Source organism: Castor canadensis, chromosome 7, assembly GCF_047511655.1.
Source record: "Castor canadensis chromosome 7, mCasCan1.hap1v2, whole genome shotgun sequence".
Lineage (NCBI taxonomy): Eukaryota > Metazoa > Chordata > Mammalia > Rodentia > Castoridae > Castor > Castor canadensis.
Window position 1 is genome coordinate 119,619,632 of NC_133392.1, and position 19,959 is coordinate 119,639,590.

A 19,959-nucleotide genomic window follows, 5' to 3' on the forward strand; every position below is an offset into this window, starting at 1 on the left:
TGCTGGGCAAGCACTCCATCACTGAGCTAGGCCCACAGCCCTTGTTATCATCATTAACTATAAAACAGCAGCATCCACTGGTCCATAGTGTAGGAAATTCTGTGATTCCAGAAGGTGGACCTTATACAGATTGGGAAACTAAGACCTAGGACAGGGCAGCAATTTACCCGTGCTCACAGAGCCAGGTGATGAGGACTAAGCAGGAAAGTGAGAAAACCTGATGGCTGAGAAGCATGGCTTGATGCTAATAAGAAATCCCATCCTGATTGCTGATGGTGACAGAACAGCTTGTGACATACTGCAGGGTCTTGCTGACTTGCAACCCCTGGAGCCCATAAAAAATAATAGTCCCAGTCTGACCATCTAAGGCCAACAGCTCTCTCTACCAAGACGTGGAAGTTATTGATGACACCCAGCCCAGTTTTCCAGGACCAACCAACCCCCACTGTACTGACCCCAATAAAGGCCTGAGGTCTTGAGACCTCCAGCACAGCACTCCTTTTTCAGTCTGCCTGCCCTCCCACCACAGGGTGCACTTTTGTTTTCCTTTACATAAACCTGCCCAACTCCCTGCACAACGCTGCCCACTGTCCTATTAAAATCCTTGTTTCTCCTACTTGCTTGTCTTGGTAAATTCTTTTACCAAGCCATGACACCAAAAATCCCCAGCAGGGAAGAGAAGCTGGAGGAGAACCAGGCCCCAAAGCTTCTGCAAAAGAGATTTCACACAGCCACAGATCATGTGCTGGTCAGACTGCAAGTAATAGCAGCAGCAGTCTGGCTCCAGTGGCTTGTGCCTGTAATCCCAACTATTTGGGAAACTGAGATCGGAAGAATCATGGGTGGAGGCCAGCCCAGGCAAATACTTTGCAAGACCCCACTTCCAAAATAACCAGAACAGACAAAAATGGACTAGAGGTGTGGCTTAAGAGGTAGAATGCCTGTTTGCAAGCATGAAGCCCTGAGTTCAAACCCCAGTCCAACCAAAAAAAAAAAAGCAGCAGCAATAACTGACCATCACTGAATGTTTTCCCTGGCATTCTACTAATAACACCAACTATGAAGAGATTGTGGTGAGCATTTTACTGGTAAAAGAAACTAAGCCTCAGAGAGGTTAAATAGCTTGCTAAAGGTCACACAGCCGGTAAGAAGCGCAACCAAGTTTGAACTCAGGCAACCTGGCTTCAGAGCCCTCACTTTTAGTGATCACACCATGGTCTCTGAAATCACCAAAAATGACACCTATTTCAAGTCAGCTTTCATGGGAGGAGGTTTCAGAATTCACTGTAAAGGAAAGGACTATGAGGACTGCTTGTTTTAAGAAATGGTGGAAAGGGTCTCATAAACGACCCAGTACTGGCAAGAAGAGGCCTGTGATCTGTGCTGCTGCAGTGGCCAGTGCAAGAGCCAGGGCGGGGGAGAGAGAGCTGCACGTGGTGTGGTCCAGGGCAGAGTCTGCAGAGCCCAGAGGAGGGGTCCCAACCTAACCAGGGTGAGCAGCAGCAGGAGCCAGGCAACCTTCCGGAGAGAACACCAGATGAATCTGGGTGGAGGAGGAGGACCCAGCAGCCGGGCAAGGGCAAGGGACCAGCCCTTGTCTGCAGAGCAAAGGGACCCTGGCATGTCTGCGTTAAGATCCTTTCTAGGGTCGAGATGCACCCTCGTCCCCGGTGATGCTCCCTACCCGCTCACCTATGCTTGAAGGCATTGTTCACGATGGCCTTGAACACCAGACGGTCCCCAACGTGGGATGGGCCTCGGAAGTGGAACATCTCGATAGCCTTCAGCGTAGGGTGGGCACGGCAGAGCCGACTGTGAGAGACAGGAGAAATGCGCCCCTGCTTCAGCCATTGGCGTGGGCCAGCCTTCTCCTGTCCCATCAATGAACCCAGCCTGGAACCAAATGTATTGCCTTCTTGGCCCAACCAGGGGTGACAGTTCTGCTGAGAGGCACAGCATTAAAGACCCATTTCACAGCTTGGAATACTGAGTTCTATGCACATGGCTGGAAAGGAGCTGAGTCTGATCTGACAGAAGAAAGCCTAGGGCAGGGTGTGAGGCAAATGCCTTCCCCACCTTCCTTCCAACATTTGCACCTTAGTACCTGCTGTCCCTCCTTCTGCTACAGGAAAGCCCTCCCCTCTCACAAAACCACTTGCCATTTGAGGCCCTACTGAAGCACTCCTCCTCCAGGAAGGCTTTTCTGACTACCCAGGCCCTTATCCTCCTCTGAGATCTCATTACACTCACAGCCCCCCCACCCCCCCACCCCCTGTTGACCACAGAGGAGTGGCCTGGGCTGGGCTCTAAGGATGAGGAAGAACCCGCCCAGAGGAGGAGGGTGTGGGTTGGGGAAGACACTCTTGGCAGAGCGAATGGCAAGTACCAAGCCACGGAGGTATAAGAGTGTCAACTAGTGAATGCCAGTTATCATAGAAATCTTTAAAAACCTGATATTCAGGGCAGAAGGAGCCCCAGCCAGGCACAAAGATTATAGGAAAAACAGGAACTGTTTTCACCACCAGGAGGAAGGGAAAAGACGCCTATGGAGAAGGTGAGCAGGTTAGCTGACAAAGCAGAGTGCTGGAGGGTGAACAGAAACTGGCCAACAGTTTGATCTGAAGGAGCACAGTGACTAGGAGAAGCACAGGCAGGGCCGGACAGAGAGGAGGCTCCAGGGCCAGGCCGAGGAGGATGGTGTTCTCTGTGGGTCACAAGGATCGCGATGAGCTTGAGTAGAGGAAGGAATGGCCAGTTCATTCCTTCCAAAAATCCTTTCTCTCCGGTTCTCTGGGCCCGAAAGCCCTGGGTCATCCTAGCAGAAGAGCAGGGGTTTCTGCCAAAGGAGCAGCCCCACCTGGCTGCAATGGTGGCTACATTCTCCATCCAGGCCATGATCTGGCCCCCGAAGGTGTTGCCCTGGTGATTGGCGTGGGGAGGCAAGACCAGCTCCACGCTCTCCACGCGGGTCTTCTCAGCTGGCACCATGTAGCTGTAGTCTTTGCTGTCCAGATCTGGGCAAGAATTGGGTACAGATAGGGGGTCACAGAGAAGTGAGAAGGTACCCAAGGACAGACTCTCCTACTCCACTCTATCTTGGGACTTTAATTTACTCAACAGCCAGTGAGCACGAGGCCCAGACTAACCCTGGATGAGGAACACAGGACATGGGAGGAAAGGCATGAGCCTGTCACAGGGCAGTGGACAGAGCACTGGCTGTGAGATAAGGCACCTGGCTTGAACCCTGTCCCAGCCCACATAGGCTGTATGACCTTGAGCAAATCACATGACCCCTCTGGCCCTTGGCTACCCCATCTGCAAAGGTCAAATCCATCCTGACAGGACTGTCAAGGTGAAATGTGATCATGCTTATAAAGTGCTCAGTCAGCTCAGTGGTTCTGCTCTGAGAAGGCCAGTTCGTCCCACCCTCTGCCCTACAAGGGTCTCTGTCCCTTGCCGTTGTGGTGTTAGGAGACACTCAGTAGGAGAGGCAAGAGAGTAAACAGGGCCCTTGACTTCCGAGCAGCAGGCGCCTACATGCCAAGGTGGTGGCATTTCTCCAGTGAGTGTCCCCTGCAGGGAGACCCAGCAGAGAAGTGGCATTTCACTCAGCTTGCAGGCCTTCTGAGATGCCACAGGTAGAGTGGGGACCAGGAAATGGAGGCTGAGGATGGCCGGAGCCCAGGACTGGAAGTGGACATGGGCAGGACATTTGCAGGGCACTGAGGCCTTTGGCTCAGCTGGAGCTGGGGAAGTAGAGCAACAAGCTGAGCAGTCAGTTTGAGGCCCAGATGCCAGGCTAAGGCATCTGGACTGACCCATTGGGAGAAGGCTATCGGGACAGGAGGGGCTTAGGGAGTCTTCCATGGACTGAAGGGGGGTCCAAATGGCCAGCTAGAAGAGCTGGGCTTCCCCCACCCTGGCCCCCAGCCCAGCACACAGGCTCAAGGAATTTAGAGCTCGGCTTGCACTTTCACTGAGGTTAGCTAGTTTCTCCTGTTCTCCCCAACCAGGGTAGCTGAATTATCTTTTATTTGTCCTAAAATTGCCTCCCTTGGATTTCAAGGAATACCTCAAATTTACAGTATCTGGACATTTTACAGATTGGTTAAAAAAAACAAAAAAAAACGAAGTTTCCCCATCTGGGTCTTTGCCCAGACAGTGTCCCCTGTTGGGAACATCTTTCCTCACCTCTCCACCTGTCAAGTCCTACCCAGTCCAAAGCAGACTTTCATGTACGGATATACAACAGCCTCCAGAGACACTTTTTGGTGGGGAGGAAGATCAAGATACATAACAATATGTCCTATACATTCCCTTTTGGGGGAAAACAGGGAACTAAATAATACTCAGCTTAAGTACACAGGAAATACTTCTGGAAAGATATTTAACAACAGGTAGCAGTAATTGCTTCTGGGAGGAAGGGGACTGGGTTCTGAGATAGGAGGAAGTCTTTTTAATTATATCTTTTTTGGGGGAAAGAAGAAAATATATACAACTTGTATGCAAATGCTATTTAAAAACTCCTATAAGTCTTCAAGGCCTAGCTCAACACTACCTTACAACACCATGGCTCCTGGAGGCCGAGATGCATTTGTGACAAAGGTACTTCATCTTCATAGTTCCCGAGGGCTGTGCAAAAGGCCCCAGCACTACGTTTTCCCTGGAGGAGACCATGAGGCCAAGAAGGCTAGAGGGGTCTAAGGCCACCAGGGCACAGAGGTCCCTTGGGCATCCCCTCCTCCTTCCACCAGTGGGCCCAGGACAGGGAGTGTTCTGGCCCCATCTGCCCTCCTGGGCATGTGCCAACTGCTTACCATCCTGGATGGCACAGCGGGCCAGGAGATCCTTGATGGTATCTGCATAGACCAGCCGCATGCGCCTGCGCTCAGCTGCCACTCCGTGCTCAGTCTTCTCCTCCTCTGTCCTGGGTATGACCTGCTTCAGCTTTACCTGTTGGTCAGGGAACAGGTAGGGCTGCTCAGGACAAGGTTTCTGAAGTAGCACAAGGGCCTGTCTCCCAGCCCCACCTCATGCCTGAGACCAGTGCCCACTAGGCTTTGGCTGCTCTGGGCCCTTCCCTGTTCGTGCCAACCTTCCTCCTTCACCTTGACCTGATTCATCATATTCAGCCTCCAAATGCCACCCCCAGACCTTCCCCTCGGGCAAAGGCCCAGAGAACAGGACACGAGGCATGTTTGAAGAATCCTCCTCCCATGAGATGTACAGGGAAAGGACAGCACATGGGTTGGATCCCAGTGGGCCCTCCTTGGGGACTGTGGATTGCTGGTCTGGCCTATTGTGACAGGCAGCACTGAGGTACCCGGGCAGCCGCCTACCTTGGAGAGCTCCCGGTGGGCCACAAAGGTGGCCAAGGCCTTGCACACACTCCACTGCTTCTCGGAGCACAGGTCCTCAGAGGTCACCTGTATGCCCACCTGGATAGGAAGAGGAAAGATGGAGGGGGGAGGAAAAGAGCCCATCACTTAGAGGCCCTGAACGGAACCAGACAGGAAGCACCACCCAGGCTGGACCTCTGGTGTTTCTGTGTCATCTGCCAGATCTGGAAAACTGGGGACCTGGGGTTGGTTCTGACTCTGCCCCTGGCTCCCCAGGAAACCTTGGGTAAGTCACTTGCCTTTTTTAGGTCTTGGTTTCCTCATCTGTAGAATGGGAGTAATTATAGAGGATTAAAATGGGACCTGTCCACAAAAGGACTTCAGTAGGTAAATGTTGGCAAAATTTAAAGGATTGAAATCTAGGGTTTCTATGGAGCACCTAAGCATTTGTGGGGTGCCCAGAGACATAGTCAGGCCTCTGCTGTCCAGTCTCAGTGGCTGGGTGAAGTTGGCTGGGCCTAAAGCCCTCCCCCAGCATTCACAGTCCTCCCCAAGCTCGCACAGTCCTCCCCAGGCACTCACGTCCTCCCTTTAAACCTTCTACACCCGGCAACCCAGGAATCATGGTCCTATTTTACAGATGAGGGGACAGAGGCTGTGAAGGTAAGCTAACGGATCAAAGCCCAGTGCTGTCCCGTGGCAGCCCTTGGCCTCCAGGATCAGGCTCAGTGCTATCTTCCCTCCACTCCCACACAGCCCACTGCTAAAGAGAGGGCCTGGGCCAGGGGACAAAAGTCAGTCCCACCAGCATCCATGTGGCTCAGCAGCCTGAGGCAAAACCTGTGCTAGGCTCCCTCTCCCTTCTGAGCTGCAGAATACTGGCCTCAGGTCTTGGGTCCTCTAGCTCTGCCAGACATTTCAGAACTGGACTGCCCTAACCCAGATCCTGCAAGTGTGAGTGGCCTGGGCCGCAAGGACAAGGAGGAGGAGGACAACCACCCCCCACCCCCAGGATGGCCCCACACACCTCCATGCTGGAGTTGAAGGCCCGGTTCACCTTGGCCTTGACATTCACCACTTGGCCGACACTGGGGAGAGGAAAGCAGGAGGTAAGCCTTCTGGAGGGAGCAGGGGAAGGGACAGGGATCTCAAATCCAGAGCCATTGTTCAGGAGACTAGCAGGAAGACTTCAGGGCTCCCAGAACATAGTCACATCTGCAATGTCACCAAGCCAGCTAGCCAGTGTAGCACCCTTCTGACAGGTGGGGATGCTGAGGCTGCAAGACATGGCCACGTTCAGTACCTCCCTGCTTCCCTCGCTCCCATTCAGTTAGTGCTGCGCTTCTTTTTGCTTTTGCTCTTGACTGAATGCTTCACTCTTCAGGGCAGCCCTCCTGCCCTCCAGTGTCCCCTGAGGGCCACCCTCCAACACTCACAGCTCTCAAGTTCCACTGTGGCAATAGCCATATGTGGTTTTTGATTTGTTCTGTTTTTGCAGTGCTGGGGATCATACCCAGGGCCTTGTGCATCTGAGGAAGGGCTCTACCACTGAGCTGCATCCCAAGTCCAAAGGATCATGTTTTGCTTACCTTTGACTCACCAAGGCCTACACAGGACACAGGGTGGATCATCCCTAGACAGTGGCTAGTTGAATTAATGATTGCATATTTATTGAATGCTTACTAAGTGTGATTAAAGAGAAAGGGTAGACAGGGAAATGGAAATATTTGAGGAATGCTTGCTACGTGCCAGGTGCTGTGCACTACAACATTTGAGCCTCTGAACAAGATTGGCACGTAGGTTTAGGGAGGACTAAACATCAGAGAAGTTAAGTCATTTGTCCAAGGTCACCCAGCTAACAAGTGACAGGGCCAGGATTCTAGGCTGATTGTGTTGGCTGCACCAGCCCCCACTCTTTCCAGCTCTAACCTGTCCTTCTGCAATGATTTCCACATTCATGCCAATCCCCAGGGGAGCCACCCAGCTGCCCTATGCCTAACTGGAGGCAGCAGAGGGTGCCCAACTAATGAGCTGTGGAGGAGAGGGGGTAGCAGGCTGGAGAGCTGGCCCTGTCCAATCACCGTGTGACCCCAGAAGTACTTTCCCCTCTCTGCGTCCTGGCTCGTGAACATGCAGAACAGTGCTGATTTCTTCCTCCAGTAACACTGCCTCCTGCCCAAGCCTAGAAGGGTCCTTTCCAAGCAGCTGCAGTAAGCCCAGTGACTGGACTGTCACACCACCAAGAGTCGCTTCACCTCTCTGAGTCTTCCCTCGTGTGTAAGGTACAGAGAATGCATGCGCACTGTCTGTGCTTCCAAGGGCCAGGTGAGAGGCAGTGCGACTCAGCTGAGTACCAGGCCTGGCTCAATAAGGGGCTCAGAGAGTAGTCACCTATGCTCACAGTCATTGCACACTTGACTTCTGTGACTTGTTTTCCCTGTACTGGGGTTTGAACTCAGGGTTTTATGCTTGCTAGGCAGGTGCTCTACCTCTTGAGCCATACCTGCAGCCCTTCTATGAATGTTTTGACCAACAGTCATGTGGGAGGGCCATTTGCAGGAGATTCCTGCTGACATGTGGAGGGACAAAGCCCCATGTCTGCAGCTCACTTTCAAATAGGGCAGAACAAAGGGCTGGGGGAAGTGGTTCAAGTGGTAAGAGCACCTACCTAGCAAACGTGAGGCCCTGAGTTCAAACCCTGCTGCCACCAAAAATGAGACAGAGAGGAGATATGTCATTATTTACTCATATGCAGATAAAACAAACTGAGCAAAATGCTAATCTCAGCAAAACTGCATCTCAGTAATGGTGACCATTTCACTACTTGATCTTCTAGGTATTTGTAAGTTTTCATGATCAAAACTTTAAAAAGAAAAATAAGTATCTATAATCCCCAAAGTACAGCAGTAATCCCCACCCCATCCCAATCCATGGCTTCAAGTTCCACAGTTTCAACTGCCTATAGACAACAATGGTCTGAAAATATTAAGTGGAAAATTCCATAAATAAACAATTTATAAATTTTTATAACTTTTTTTAAAGTATACTATTATAATTAATTATTCTATTTCATCATTAGCTTTTGTTATTAATCTCTGATGGTATCTAATTTATAAATTAAATTTTACCATAGTTATGCATCATAGGAAAAAAATCATAGCATACATAGGGTTTGGTGTCATCCAGTTTCAAGCATCCACTAGGAGTCTTGGAACATACTGCCCACAGATCAGGGGAAATGCTATAAAAATAAAAATCTGTTTTCTGTGTTGTTAAAAGAAGGCTGGGCAAGGCGCCAGTGGCTCACGCCTGTAATCCTAGCTACTCAGGAGGCAGAGATCAGGAGGATCGCAGTCTGAAGCCAGACTGGGCAAACAGTTTGTGAGACCCTATCTCGAAAAAAACTTATCATAAAAAGGGCCAGTGGAGTGGCTCAAGACGTAGGCCCTGAGTTCAAACCCTCAGCATCACAAAAAAAAAAAAGAAGCCTGGGGGGCTGGAGGTGTGGCTGAAGTGGTACAGCCACTTCCATGCCAACACAAAGCCCCGAGTTCAAGGCCCTATATTTTGAAAGTCAAATAAAAGAAGGCTAGGAACGTGCTCCAGTGGTAGAGAACTTGTTTAGCATTTGTGAATCCCTTGGTTTGACCTATAGCATCACACACACACCAAAAAAAGCTGTGATGCTGAGATAAATATGTGATTCTCACCCATCTTCCTCTTCAGTTCCCCCCAAACCAAGCAGAAACCCCTCTGAGCTTCTCTTCCTTCCTAACTATCCTCCATTCCAACATGGGCTCCTTCCCCAGGTCACTGCCCAGCCTTCTCAGAAACTCTAAGCCTCTAACTTCCAAACACCCTCCAGGCATTCTTTGCAATGCAGGGGTACCCCCCACCAGGTAACCAGACCCCAGCAAACCTATCCCTAGGCCCCATTTACTCTCAGGGAACAAAGGGCCATGCTAAATACACCATGGTGACACTAACAGCAAAACCCAGATGATGGGGAACTCCAGGCCTCCTCAACAAATAAATTTCACGGAAAAAACAGAGAAGGGGGGAGAGAAGAGGGGAGAGAGAGAGAAGAGAGCTGGTACCAGAGGTGAGGAGAGTTATCTATAGATTAAAAAAGACTTAGACACAGCAACCAACTGACTTGTGAACTTAGGCAAATAAATTCCTGACTTGAGTGTCAAAAATGTCTGTAAAGCAATACAAAATGAAAACAAACCCGGGAGTCAGTGTGGGCATCTGAAAACTGACTGTACACTGATGTCAGTGAGAAGTTATTGTTAATTATTGGAGTGTGGTTAATGGCATTGAACTCATGTTTAAAGAGAGTTCTCAGTCCTTAGGGATTCATTTGGAGATATTTTTAAATAGCTCAGCTGTCCTCAGGTGGCATTTCTCAGCCACCAACCATGCTTCAGGCTCTCCCCAGCACCCTCCTTCCCAGGATCCTCTTCCCATTCCCTGCCACCTCCTCTGTCCAGACTCACCCTCATCTGCTGGGCCCTGCAGCAAGCCCCTCCATCACGCATGCTCCCCAGCCCTCTCCATCCCTAGCTCATCCAGGAAGAGCTTCCCTTGTGAGACACAGAGACCAGAGCAGTCCATACATGGCAATACAGCTTCCAAAGAGCCACCGGGCACAGGAAACCTCTCCAGGAAGCCCCCTGACTACTTTCCCTGCCACCTCCATCTCTGGACCTATACGAGATTAAAGCCCACTGGTAAGAGCAAAGACTCCGGGGCCAGACGGCTGCCTGGTAGAATCTCTGGGTCCTCCACCAGCTGTATAAAACCTTGAACAAGTTACCTCACTTCTCTGTGCCCCAGTTTCTTCCTCTGCAAAATGAGGATACTAATAGCCATGACCTCATAGTGTTGTCCTGAGGGTTAAATAGGTTAATATATTAAAAAGCATTCCAAATAAGGTCTGGATATTGGTGTACCAATTGTGTCAGGGGTATCTTACAAATGTAAGATGTTAATAACAGAGGAACTGGGGGGGAGGTATATGGGAAGGAAGAGTGCCAGGCCCTGGGTTCCAATTCTCACAGCCAATACTTTTTTTTATAAATCTGAAATTATTCTAAAATAAAAAGTATTTGGAAAAATATGACAAAGCACCATGTGTCAGCTCATTATGAGTGTGGAATGTCACACTTTGCTGTTGTTGCCATGTTGGGGAGCAAACCCAGTGCCTCAAACGTGCTAGGCAAAGGTTCTACCTCTGAGCTACATCCCTAGTCTGAACTTCTCACTTGGAGTTCGCACTTGCAGACTGGGAGCTCCTAGGCGCAGGACTGTGCTCTTGTAGACTCTCTCTCCTCAAACCCAGCACAGTCCAGTCCATAAAGGTGTCCAACTAGCTGTAAGTATATAGTGACAATGTGTCGTCCCAGGTATAGGTGGCACATTTAGGAGCAGGCCTAGAGATAAAAGCTATGAATGCAGCCTTGCAGCCTGTCCTGGACCGAGGGCTCAGTGTGCTCCTTGCACCCCAGAAGCAAGACAGGGAGCAAAGGCAAAGCTGTGGAGAGATAAGCTCTGTCGGTATGATGAAGAGCTTTGTACACAGTACAGCTATTAAAAAAGAAAACCAGCCAAGTGTGATAGTGCATACTCATAATCCCAGAACTTGGGAGGCTGAGGCAGGAGATGAATTCTGGGTAAGCTTGAATATATGATGAGACCCTGTGGCAGAGTGGGGGGATGGGAAGAGGTGTAGATCCATCTTCACAAACAGAGGGTGACTGGCTCAGGCTTTACCAAGGGTCCTCATCAAGGGGCCTCCCTAGAGAACAGCGATCAATGACCCACAATAAATGTCCAATCTCACTGACCAAGTCTAATCCCTGCCATTTTATAGATAAGAAAATTGAGGCCCAGAGAGACCAAGTTCCCCAAAGTCACACAGTACCCTGTGATAACATCTCAGCAACATCCAACTGCAAACCTGAAGCAACTTCCCTGGCCCCACCCTGGTGGAGGAGCACACTCCATGGCACCCAGCAGCAGGTAATTCCTAGCCCATTGTTGTGATGAAGACCCTGGAGTCCTTGTCCCCCAGAGGCTTCCCTCATCCCATTTCGAAGCCCATCAGTCAGTCAAGTCAAGCTCTAAGCAGCACACAGCCTGGCCAGGCAGGGACCCCAGGGGGCAGTCCTTGGCTCGTAGCAAGGAGCTCAAAAGGACCTCAAAACAGGAGAAGCTGCTTACCTAATGGTGTGCTCAAAATAGATGTCATCCATGGAAGCTGTGACACAGGGGCAGCCGGCATGCCTCTCCGCTGGCATTGGGACAAGAAAACTAGTTATTGGCAGCTTCCCTATGTCACACAGGCCTCTGATCAAATATCCCCTCCTTGAGAGGCTTCATCTGCTTGAGCACCTATGCTTCCTGGCCTAGGTCCCTCTAGAACCCCTTCCCTGCCCCCAGAGCTGGATCCAGGCCTCTCTCTCAAAAAGTGCTGGGGTCACTTGTGTGACCCTTACTGCCCCCAGCCAGGCTGTGAGCCCCTGTGGGCTGAATTCAGGTAACAAAAGGAACAGAATGAACTCAATTTTCAGCCCACTGGGGCAGTACAATAAGCAGCCACAGTCCTGGTCTCTACTTCTTGCATTTTCCAGCCATGAAATAGCTGTGTTTAAGGCTGCCCTGGGTGGAAGCAGTTACCTCTAGCGTGATACCAACCCTCAGGACTAGGGGTCTGGGGGGAGAGGGATGGGCTGCCCAAATACTAGGACATGGGGGAGCCAGCATGAGCAAAGGCCAGGAGGAAGAACAAGTATGGACCTTGTGGGGACAGTGCCCATCTCTGAAAACCAAGGCCTCTGCTCTAGGTGCCTAGGTCAGCAGTGCAGGATGCTGTGTGGAGCACGGGCTCACCAGACAAGCAAGCCGTGGTGTCAATCCACTTGAGCAGCTGTCCAATGCTCAGCTCGCCCCGCTGGTTGGTGTGGCAGGGCAGCACCAGTTGGCTCATCTGCACCTCCGTGGGGTTTCGGTACCCCTCGCCCTCTGCCATGGCACCCTCGTCCTCTGCACGTGGAATTGACTTCCGGGATGTGCGACTGGAGAACACCGAGGCAAAGCCCTAGGGAGCGGAGCAGACACAGTGGTCAGCTCTCTGCTGGTCTCCCAGGTCTGCCCAGACCTGAGACCCTACGAGAAGATAAGAAGGAGACAAGAAGCAGCTCAGGGACATCTCCCATCAACCCTGCCAAGAGTGCCCCACCTCCAGCCACAGTCTCAGAGCTCAGTGGCTATCCTGATGGTCACTTCCTCCACCTGATACGACCTCAGATGAGGGATGAGAGGGAAAGAAGAATGCAGACATCTACCTCCTCGCTCCAGCTATGGAATAACTTGCTCTAGACTGACCTATTTTTTGTTTCTTTTCGTTTCTGGGAGGTATTGGGGTTTGAACTCAGAGCCTTGTGCTTGTGTGGCAGGCACTCTACCACTTGAGCCATGCCTCCAAGCCTGAGATTGACCTTTATTCTTGAAAGACTCTCCCTTCCTAAAACAAATACATATAATGAAATCAATGGGATTGTTATGTCATCTCAGCCTTAAAAAGGAAGGAAATTCTGACACATGCTCCGAAGTGGGCAAACCTTGGGGACATTATGCTAAGTGACACATGACAGTCACAAAAGGACAAATGCTATATGATCCACTCATAAGAGGGACTCGGAGCAAACTCACAGATACAGAAAGCAGAATGGAGGTTCCCAGGGCCCAGGGGAGGGTGAAATGGTGAGTTACAGTCTAATGGGGACAGATTTTCATCTTGGGAAGATGGAAAGTTCTGGAGCTATTTAGTGGCCAATTCACATTGCCCAATAATGTGAATATGATTGACGCCACTGAACTGCACACTTCAAATGTTTAAAAGTGGTAAAGGCTTAAAAGGTAAATGGGGCAAACACACCAGTTAAAAGGAGGAGATTATCAGATTGTGTTAAGGAAAAAAAAAAAAAAAAAGCAGGACCCAATAACAAAGAGAGAAGGGCTGGGGATGTAGCTCAGTGGTAGAGCCCTTGCCCCACCATAGGGGGAAAAAAGGATATCCTGGCCAGGTGTGGTGGTGCATGCCTTTAATCCCAATTACTGGGAGGCTGAGTTTGAAGTCAGCCTAGGCTATACAATGAGACTCTGTCAAAAAAAAAAAAAAAAAAGAAAGTTGGGAGGAAGGAAGTGGGGAGGGAGGGAGGGATGAACAGGTGAAGGAAGGGGGGAGGGAGGAGGGAGGGGAGGAAGAGGAAGGAAAGGGAAAGAGAGGACAGAAGACAGGAAAGAGATAGAGAGGAAACAAAGGTAGGAAGGAAGGAAAGGCAGGAAGGAAGAGAGATCTGCTCCTACGCAGGTAGGTGGTGGAGACAAGCGAGTCTTACAGCAGTGGAGCCTGGACTTGTTCCAGTAAAGAGTTTCAAGCTGCAGCTTTGGTTTCCGGCCCACAGGCCCCTTGCCTGGGCCCCTCCTTTCTGCGATACACCAGGAGGAGAGCCTCCAGTGAGCACCACATCTTTAGCACCCGGATCTACTGACTTCAAGGGCTGGGCAGTCACTGACCAGCTGTCCAACCCAGGGCAGGACTGCTTCAGCTGCCAGAGAAAGTCCTCAAGCTCGTATGTGGTGGTGGGGTTTCAAGCATGAAACACCCCATATTACTCTCCAGGCAGAAAGGAGCTGTGCCTGCTAGTCCCTCACATGGTGGGGACCTGACATCCCGCCTCCCTGGGCTGCCTTCCCTAGTCAGACTGTGAACTCCAGAGCTGTGCACACCTGTGAGGGAAACGGGGAGGGCCAGGAACTGGGTTCCAATTCTCACAGCCAAAGCCAACTGTGCCGTAGTGATAACAATCACAGCCAACGCTAAGGTAGCACTCAGGGGCCATGTACTCTTCCAAGCTCTTTACGTGTATTGTTTCAATTTTATTCATACAACAAACCTGTGAGATAGCTACATCTTACAGATGAGGAAACTGAGGACCAGGTAAGTGGCAAAGCCCAGCTATAGTCCCCAAGGTGTGGTTGCAAGTCTGAGCTCTTGCCCCCCACACACCCCACTCACACAGGGCCTCCTGGGGCTGAGGCGATAAAGAGGCTCCATGCCGCATAGAGTGTCTGACAGGATGTGAGCCTCCACAGCTGCAGGATTGGACAGAACTGGCTCTCAGACTGGGGTCTGTATGCCTTGGATGATTTCCTCCACAAGGCTCCTAAGGCTAATTCCATAAATTCAGAATATATAGAGGTGACTTACCAAATGTCCCTAATCCATGCAGTGGTAGAACTGGGATTTGAACCAGACCTGTGCAACCCAGAACTGATTGTGCTTCCCAAAGACTCAGCTTATCCTGAGAGCCCTAGGTGCCAGGCACAGTGGTGAGCAGCGAGGTGAGAGAACAGAGCAGCAGCCCCAGGGGCTCTCAGCCTGGGTGGAGGCCTGTGGGTCGCCAGGCTGCCCAGCTTTCAGGTTCTTGCAGGCAACTTGAACATGCTGCAGCAAGGCCCGTCACCACAGTAACCACTACCAAGGGCGTGTCCAGCCTGGATGTGCATTGGAGACCTGGGTGGATGTGGCTGAGGGTAACTGGCTTTCTAGGTGTGGGAGCAGGTAGAGGAAGAAGGTGAGCAGGCTCCATTCATCCACGCCTTTCCCAAACCCCTCTTGTAGCCAGGATTTCTGGGAAGAGCATTCTAGAAAGAAGCTCTGGCTTAAAGAGCTGGGGAAATGCAAGACTCAAGATGCAGAGAGCAAGTAGGCAGAAGAAAGAGAGCAGGTGGTCTGGGGTTCCTGGGCTATGAACATACCTACAGGGAAGTCTCTGCTTCACCTCATCCACTGACTGACCAAGTGATCACCAGGAAGGCAGGAGGTAGGGACCAGAGCGCCCATCTTACAGATGAGAACATTGAGGATAGACAGAACCCCAGGCAGCAGTCAGCATCCTTGAGCTCCAGTCCTCTCCCTGCTTCTCAGCTATCAATCCTTACTCCCAAGAGCCACCTGTTTCCTGTGCTGGAGCTCCATCTTCCCATAAGCCGCTATATCCCTGAAGATAGGTCTTTGTCTCATTGGTTCATTCATTCTGTCATTCATTCACCAACCACCTCCTTGGTGCTGGGCCCTGGGTCAAACACCAAGAATACAAGACAAATTGGGCCTAGAAGGGCCTGACACACAGTAGGACCACATCAAAGGCTTGCAGAGGGATGACCAGAGACAGACTGGAGTGCATCCTAACCTGTCCCACAGGTGCTGCGAGATCCTGAGCTACATCTGTCCCTCACCAGGGAGGAGAGAACTGCTGTGCCACCTGAGATTTCCAATGAGGAAGCCCTGACAGACACAAACACTGTGCTTCTATTAGCAGAGCTGAGCCCCTACCTGAAGCAAAGAAGGAGAACAGAGCCCTGGGCTGGAGTACAAGCTGTGAGGATAGAGTGGCCCGGCTACCCCCAGACACATTCTCTCATACTCCACCTCCTTCCTTGGACTCCAAGGCAGTCTGCCCATGCCAGGGCCAGCCATGCCAGGCCTTCGAGTCCCAAGGCAGGCAGCCAGCCAGTCAGATGCAGGGGTGTGTGCAGCCAGGCAAGGTTTAGCCAATGGGACCCCAGAGGAGGGCCACTCCTCCCCAGAGAGCAGATGTCCTGGGGAGCACGCAGAGCCTGTCCTGGTCAGGGCAGGCAGAGCCAAAACAGCTGACCTGGCTAAGATGCTGGAGGGGAGGGAGAAAAAGAGGGAGGGTGTTTGGAGGTCAGAAACTCTCAGACCACAGTCATGCCAGGCACTGGCCTCGGGCCACACAGACCTAGCCAGATTTGATAATCCTAAACTAGGTCCCAGCTGATCACACCATGGGCTCTGTGTCCTTCCTTTGGCCAGAGTCACACCACAGACCTGTTGAGTCAGAGCAAGAGAGACCACCTTGTCCAAAGCTTTAGCAGCTGGGAGGATGAGGACAAGCATGGAGGGAAAGACTGGTCCAGTATGTCCCAGTGCTAAGCCAAGATCAGCCCTGTGGGCCAGGCCTCCTGCCAGGCAATCTGACAGCAGACCTTGATCCCCTCCCTCCCTCAATGATCTCACCACCTTAGACACAGCCTATCACACTGCCCTGGCCACCCAGGCCTCTGCCTGCCCACACAACACCAGAGGGATCTTTGCAAAAAGAAAGCTCACTGGCTCAACCACAGCCACCTACTATGTCCTGCCTTGTAGGGAGACCTGATCAAGTCCTTGTAACTCCTCCCACCACAGGGTGGTAAAGACCACACAGACCTTTCTAAAGCGCAATCCTTGCCAGGTACCTCCCCTGCTCAAGACTGTTCGATGGCTCCCCACCACTGTCTGGATCAAGGCTCAGCTACTGCAACTCCTGCCATTAACCCCAGCAGCCACTCTGCCAACTCCAAACCATATGCAGTTCCTCAGAGCATCGCTCCCCACCACACAGAGGCTGCTTCTGCCAGAATTCCTTCATCTGCCCATCTGCCCTGTGAGCCCTCCTCTTCCCCTTCACCCTCCCAAGCCTCACCTTCTCCAGGGAGAGCTAGGGCCTCCCAGGGCTCTGTAGCCTCATCATCTCCATCATAGCACTGACCAAAGTGTGCCACCTCTGTCATGCCCACAGGACAGGGACCCAGCCCAGGACAGGGACCCAGCCCAGCACAGGGCAGTGCCAAAGAACTGCCCATGGAAGGAAGAAAGGACTTATAACTCAGGACTAGACTTGAGAACAAGGAAGGTTCAAGGTGCAGAGACCTGGGGGAACAGCTGAAAGAAGCAGGCACTGATCTGGGAGCCAGTGGCTCACACCTGTAATCCAAGCCACTCAAGAGGCAGAGATCAAAAGGATTGCATTTTGAAGTCAGCCCAGGCAAATAGCTCGCGGGATCCTATCTCAGAAAAAAAAAAAAAACATCACAAAAAAGGGTTGGTGGACTGGCTCAAGGCATAGGCCTTGAGTTCAAACCCCAGTACCACAAAACAATAAAAATAAAAAAAAGAAGCAGACACTGCAGAGGGGCAGGTGGGATGGGTGCCAAGGCACAAGGGAGCAGGTGGGAGAATGCTGGCGTACCTGCAGGGATGGAGACAAAAGAGGAGGCCAGGCAGAGTCCCTAGAAACCCTGGAAGGCCCTGGAAAAGGGGGAGAGAGCACAAGGCCTGCAGGCCCCACTCAGAGCAGCATGTGACCACAAAGGAAATCCGCTGCCCCAGCAGAAGGAGTGGCCTTGGCATTTCTGAAGCAGCCCACCATGACACAGGCTGCACACAGGTCTTGGAGGTGGCCAGGGTTGGGTTCAAGTCCTGTTCCACAATCAACCTGTACAACTGCAGGCAAGCTGTTCAACCTCTATGGGCCTCAGTTTGCTCATCCATAAAAATGGGATTATAATACCTATCCCCATCAAGAGTTCGAGGTCAGCATGGGCTACCTAGTGAGTCCAGGTCAGCCTGGGCTACATAGAGAGACCTTGTTTCAAAAACAACAACAGCAATAATAATACTTACCTCCAAGGGTCATTATGGGATGAAAGAAAAAGAGATCGAGTCTATAAAGCTACACACCTACCCCATGGCTAGCATTTATTGAGTACTTACTGTTACCATCATGAAACTGAGTTTGGACTTCCTACAGAAACAAAGCTGGGAGAGATGCAAACGTAGTTGGAACCGGACTGTTTGCATAATATTTTCTACCCATGAGTTCACAAGAATAAGAGGCCAGAGTTTTAGTTCCTGTGAGAGGCTCTGTGGGAATTCAAAATGCCAGCAACGCCAGGGCATGGACTGCAAAGGCAGAGTTCCTCCCTTCTTTGTCTCTCCCTTCCTTGTCTGTGAGTAGGGGCTAGAGGTAGTTCCACGAGGGGACAGGGAGAGGAGACCTTTGGCCCACCCCCAAAGCCACCCACCAAGCCCCATGAAAGGCCTCATCGTCAAAGCCAGGCCACTGAGCAGTGTGAAGGAGCTGCCTAATCTGAATGCCCAGCCCCATGACAGTCCCTCAGAGAGACCAGTGGATGGAAGACACCTCCTGGCCACTCCCCACCAGCAAGGCAGGGGACTTTCAAAGCTCCCCTTCAGACCTGTTCTCTAACTTCTTCCCAAAGAGGTTCTACGATGGCTAGCCACATGCAAGAGTGACCACACAGGAAGCACACACCACAGACAGAAATGCAAACAAATCAAGTTAAGGAGCCAAATAAGGAAGGAGAGGACAGTGGGAAGAATCCAAATCCTGCCGCCGCCAACTGCATTTGGCCTTGAGCTTCTCAGCAGACAAGGCAAAAAAGGGTAGTTAGTGGTGGGTACCAAACTCAGGTGAAAGAGGGAGTATTGGCCATGGAACCATCCTGGGGGCCGGAGGAAGGACACCAGCATGGTGTCCATAAATCAGATCCTATCTTCATTTTAGAAGATAAATAATGAATGGCCTCAGGGCTATGTCAAGCGTCGTAATTTTACTTCTGCCTACAGTGGGTTGGCACTTAATACTTTTCAAGACGTGGGGGCTGGAAGGATAGAGAACTGAGCCAATTCTGCTTATGCAGCACCGCCTCTGTGCCGTCTGCGTGGTAAACGTGCAGAAGGCCAGTAAGTATCAGGGCCTCTGCTAGGAGACGCCATGCTTTATCTCAGTAAGTCTTACATCTACCCTGCAGGACTTGTTTTCTACCCATTTTACTGTGAGCAAACTGAAGCTCAGAGAAGGTACTGTGCTTCTAAGTACCTGGGAAGGGTGACATTTAAGTCATCTCAGGCCTATCAGCTAAGGTTCATGTTCACACCTCTGTAACACTTCTGCACGTCTTGGAGATAGGGAAAGTGAAAAAACTCTTTGCATCCAAACTCAGGGAAGAGAAGAAAACAACCCCAAGTCACGCAGCCAGTCAGTGATGGAGGGGGAACAATGCCCAGGCCCTGTGTTCATGAGCTGCTATACGCTAATCAACAGCTGCTGGACAGACAGTGGCCTTCCCCTTCTTCTGAGCAGCTCTGAGGCCCCCAGGATGGGAGGCAGGGGTTGGGGAGCCTCCAACCTACAGTTCTGCCCAGGGCCCAATGGTGGTGGAGAGGAAGGGTGGAGAGGAAGGGTGGAGAGGAAAGGCCAAGGCCTCCCTCCTCTCTTCTTTGAGTCCAGCCTCTCTCTTTCTGGAGGTGAGTATCTTCAATCTGGCTGCTCCCAGAAAGCTGAATGCCAATGGAACTTTGACCCCTTGTCATCCCCAGGACACCCTGAGCAAGTCATTCTCGTCTCAGCTTCCTCATCGGCCCAAGGGGGACAACACAAGAGCCTGAGGTCATAGCGAGGATTAGAGAAGATGAGGAACCCACAACCTCAAGATCACGGGAAATAACCAGTGCTGGCCAGGACGTGAGACGTAGACCTCCATGGCTTCTTGGTGAGAATGGAGAAGGGTGAGCCATGTGAAAGAGTTTCCTCAGAAAGTTAAACATAGAACCATCATGTGCCCAGACACCCCACTCCTGGTTTAGGCCCAAAATATTTCGAAAGTTTCCAAAGAAATTGAAAAGATACTCAAACAAAATACCTGCACACAAATGCTCCATTCACAGTAACACACGATAGAA

General features: G+C 51.2%; 1 protein-coding gene across 5 annotated transcripts in view; it reads right to left on the reverse strand.

Annotated features, from left to right (window-relative positions):
- Positions 1-19,959, reverse strand: part of Acot11 (acyl-CoA thioesterase 11) — a 72,985-nt gene that overhangs the window by 35,358 nt on the left and 17,668 nt on the right. For 3 of the 5 annotated variants that reach the window (XM_074080035.1, XM_074080036.1, XM_074080033.1), the window contains exons 1-8: positions 15,745-15,903; positions 12,234-12,441; positions 11,565-11,634; positions 6,367-6,427; positions 5,340-5,438; positions 4,818-4,953; positions 2,858-3,014; positions 1,693-1,812 (exon numbers count right to left, since the gene is read on the reverse strand). In XM_074080035.1, coding sequence (XP_073936136.1) covers positions 1,693-1,812; positions 2,858-3,014; positions 4,818-4,953; positions 5,340-5,438; positions 6,367-6,427; positions 11,565-11,634; positions 12,234-12,441; positions 15,745-15,888 — 995 coding nt within the window. In that variant the 5' untranslated portion in view covers positions 15,889-15,903. Of the gene's footprint in view, positions 1-1,692; positions 1,813-2,857; positions 3,015-4,817; positions 4,954-5,339; positions 5,439-6,366; positions 6,428-11,564; positions 11,635-12,233; positions 12,442-15,744; positions 15,904-19,959 lie in introns of those variants that run through there. The other 2 variants (XM_074080034.1, XM_020175374.2) reach the window with 2 other exon arrangements.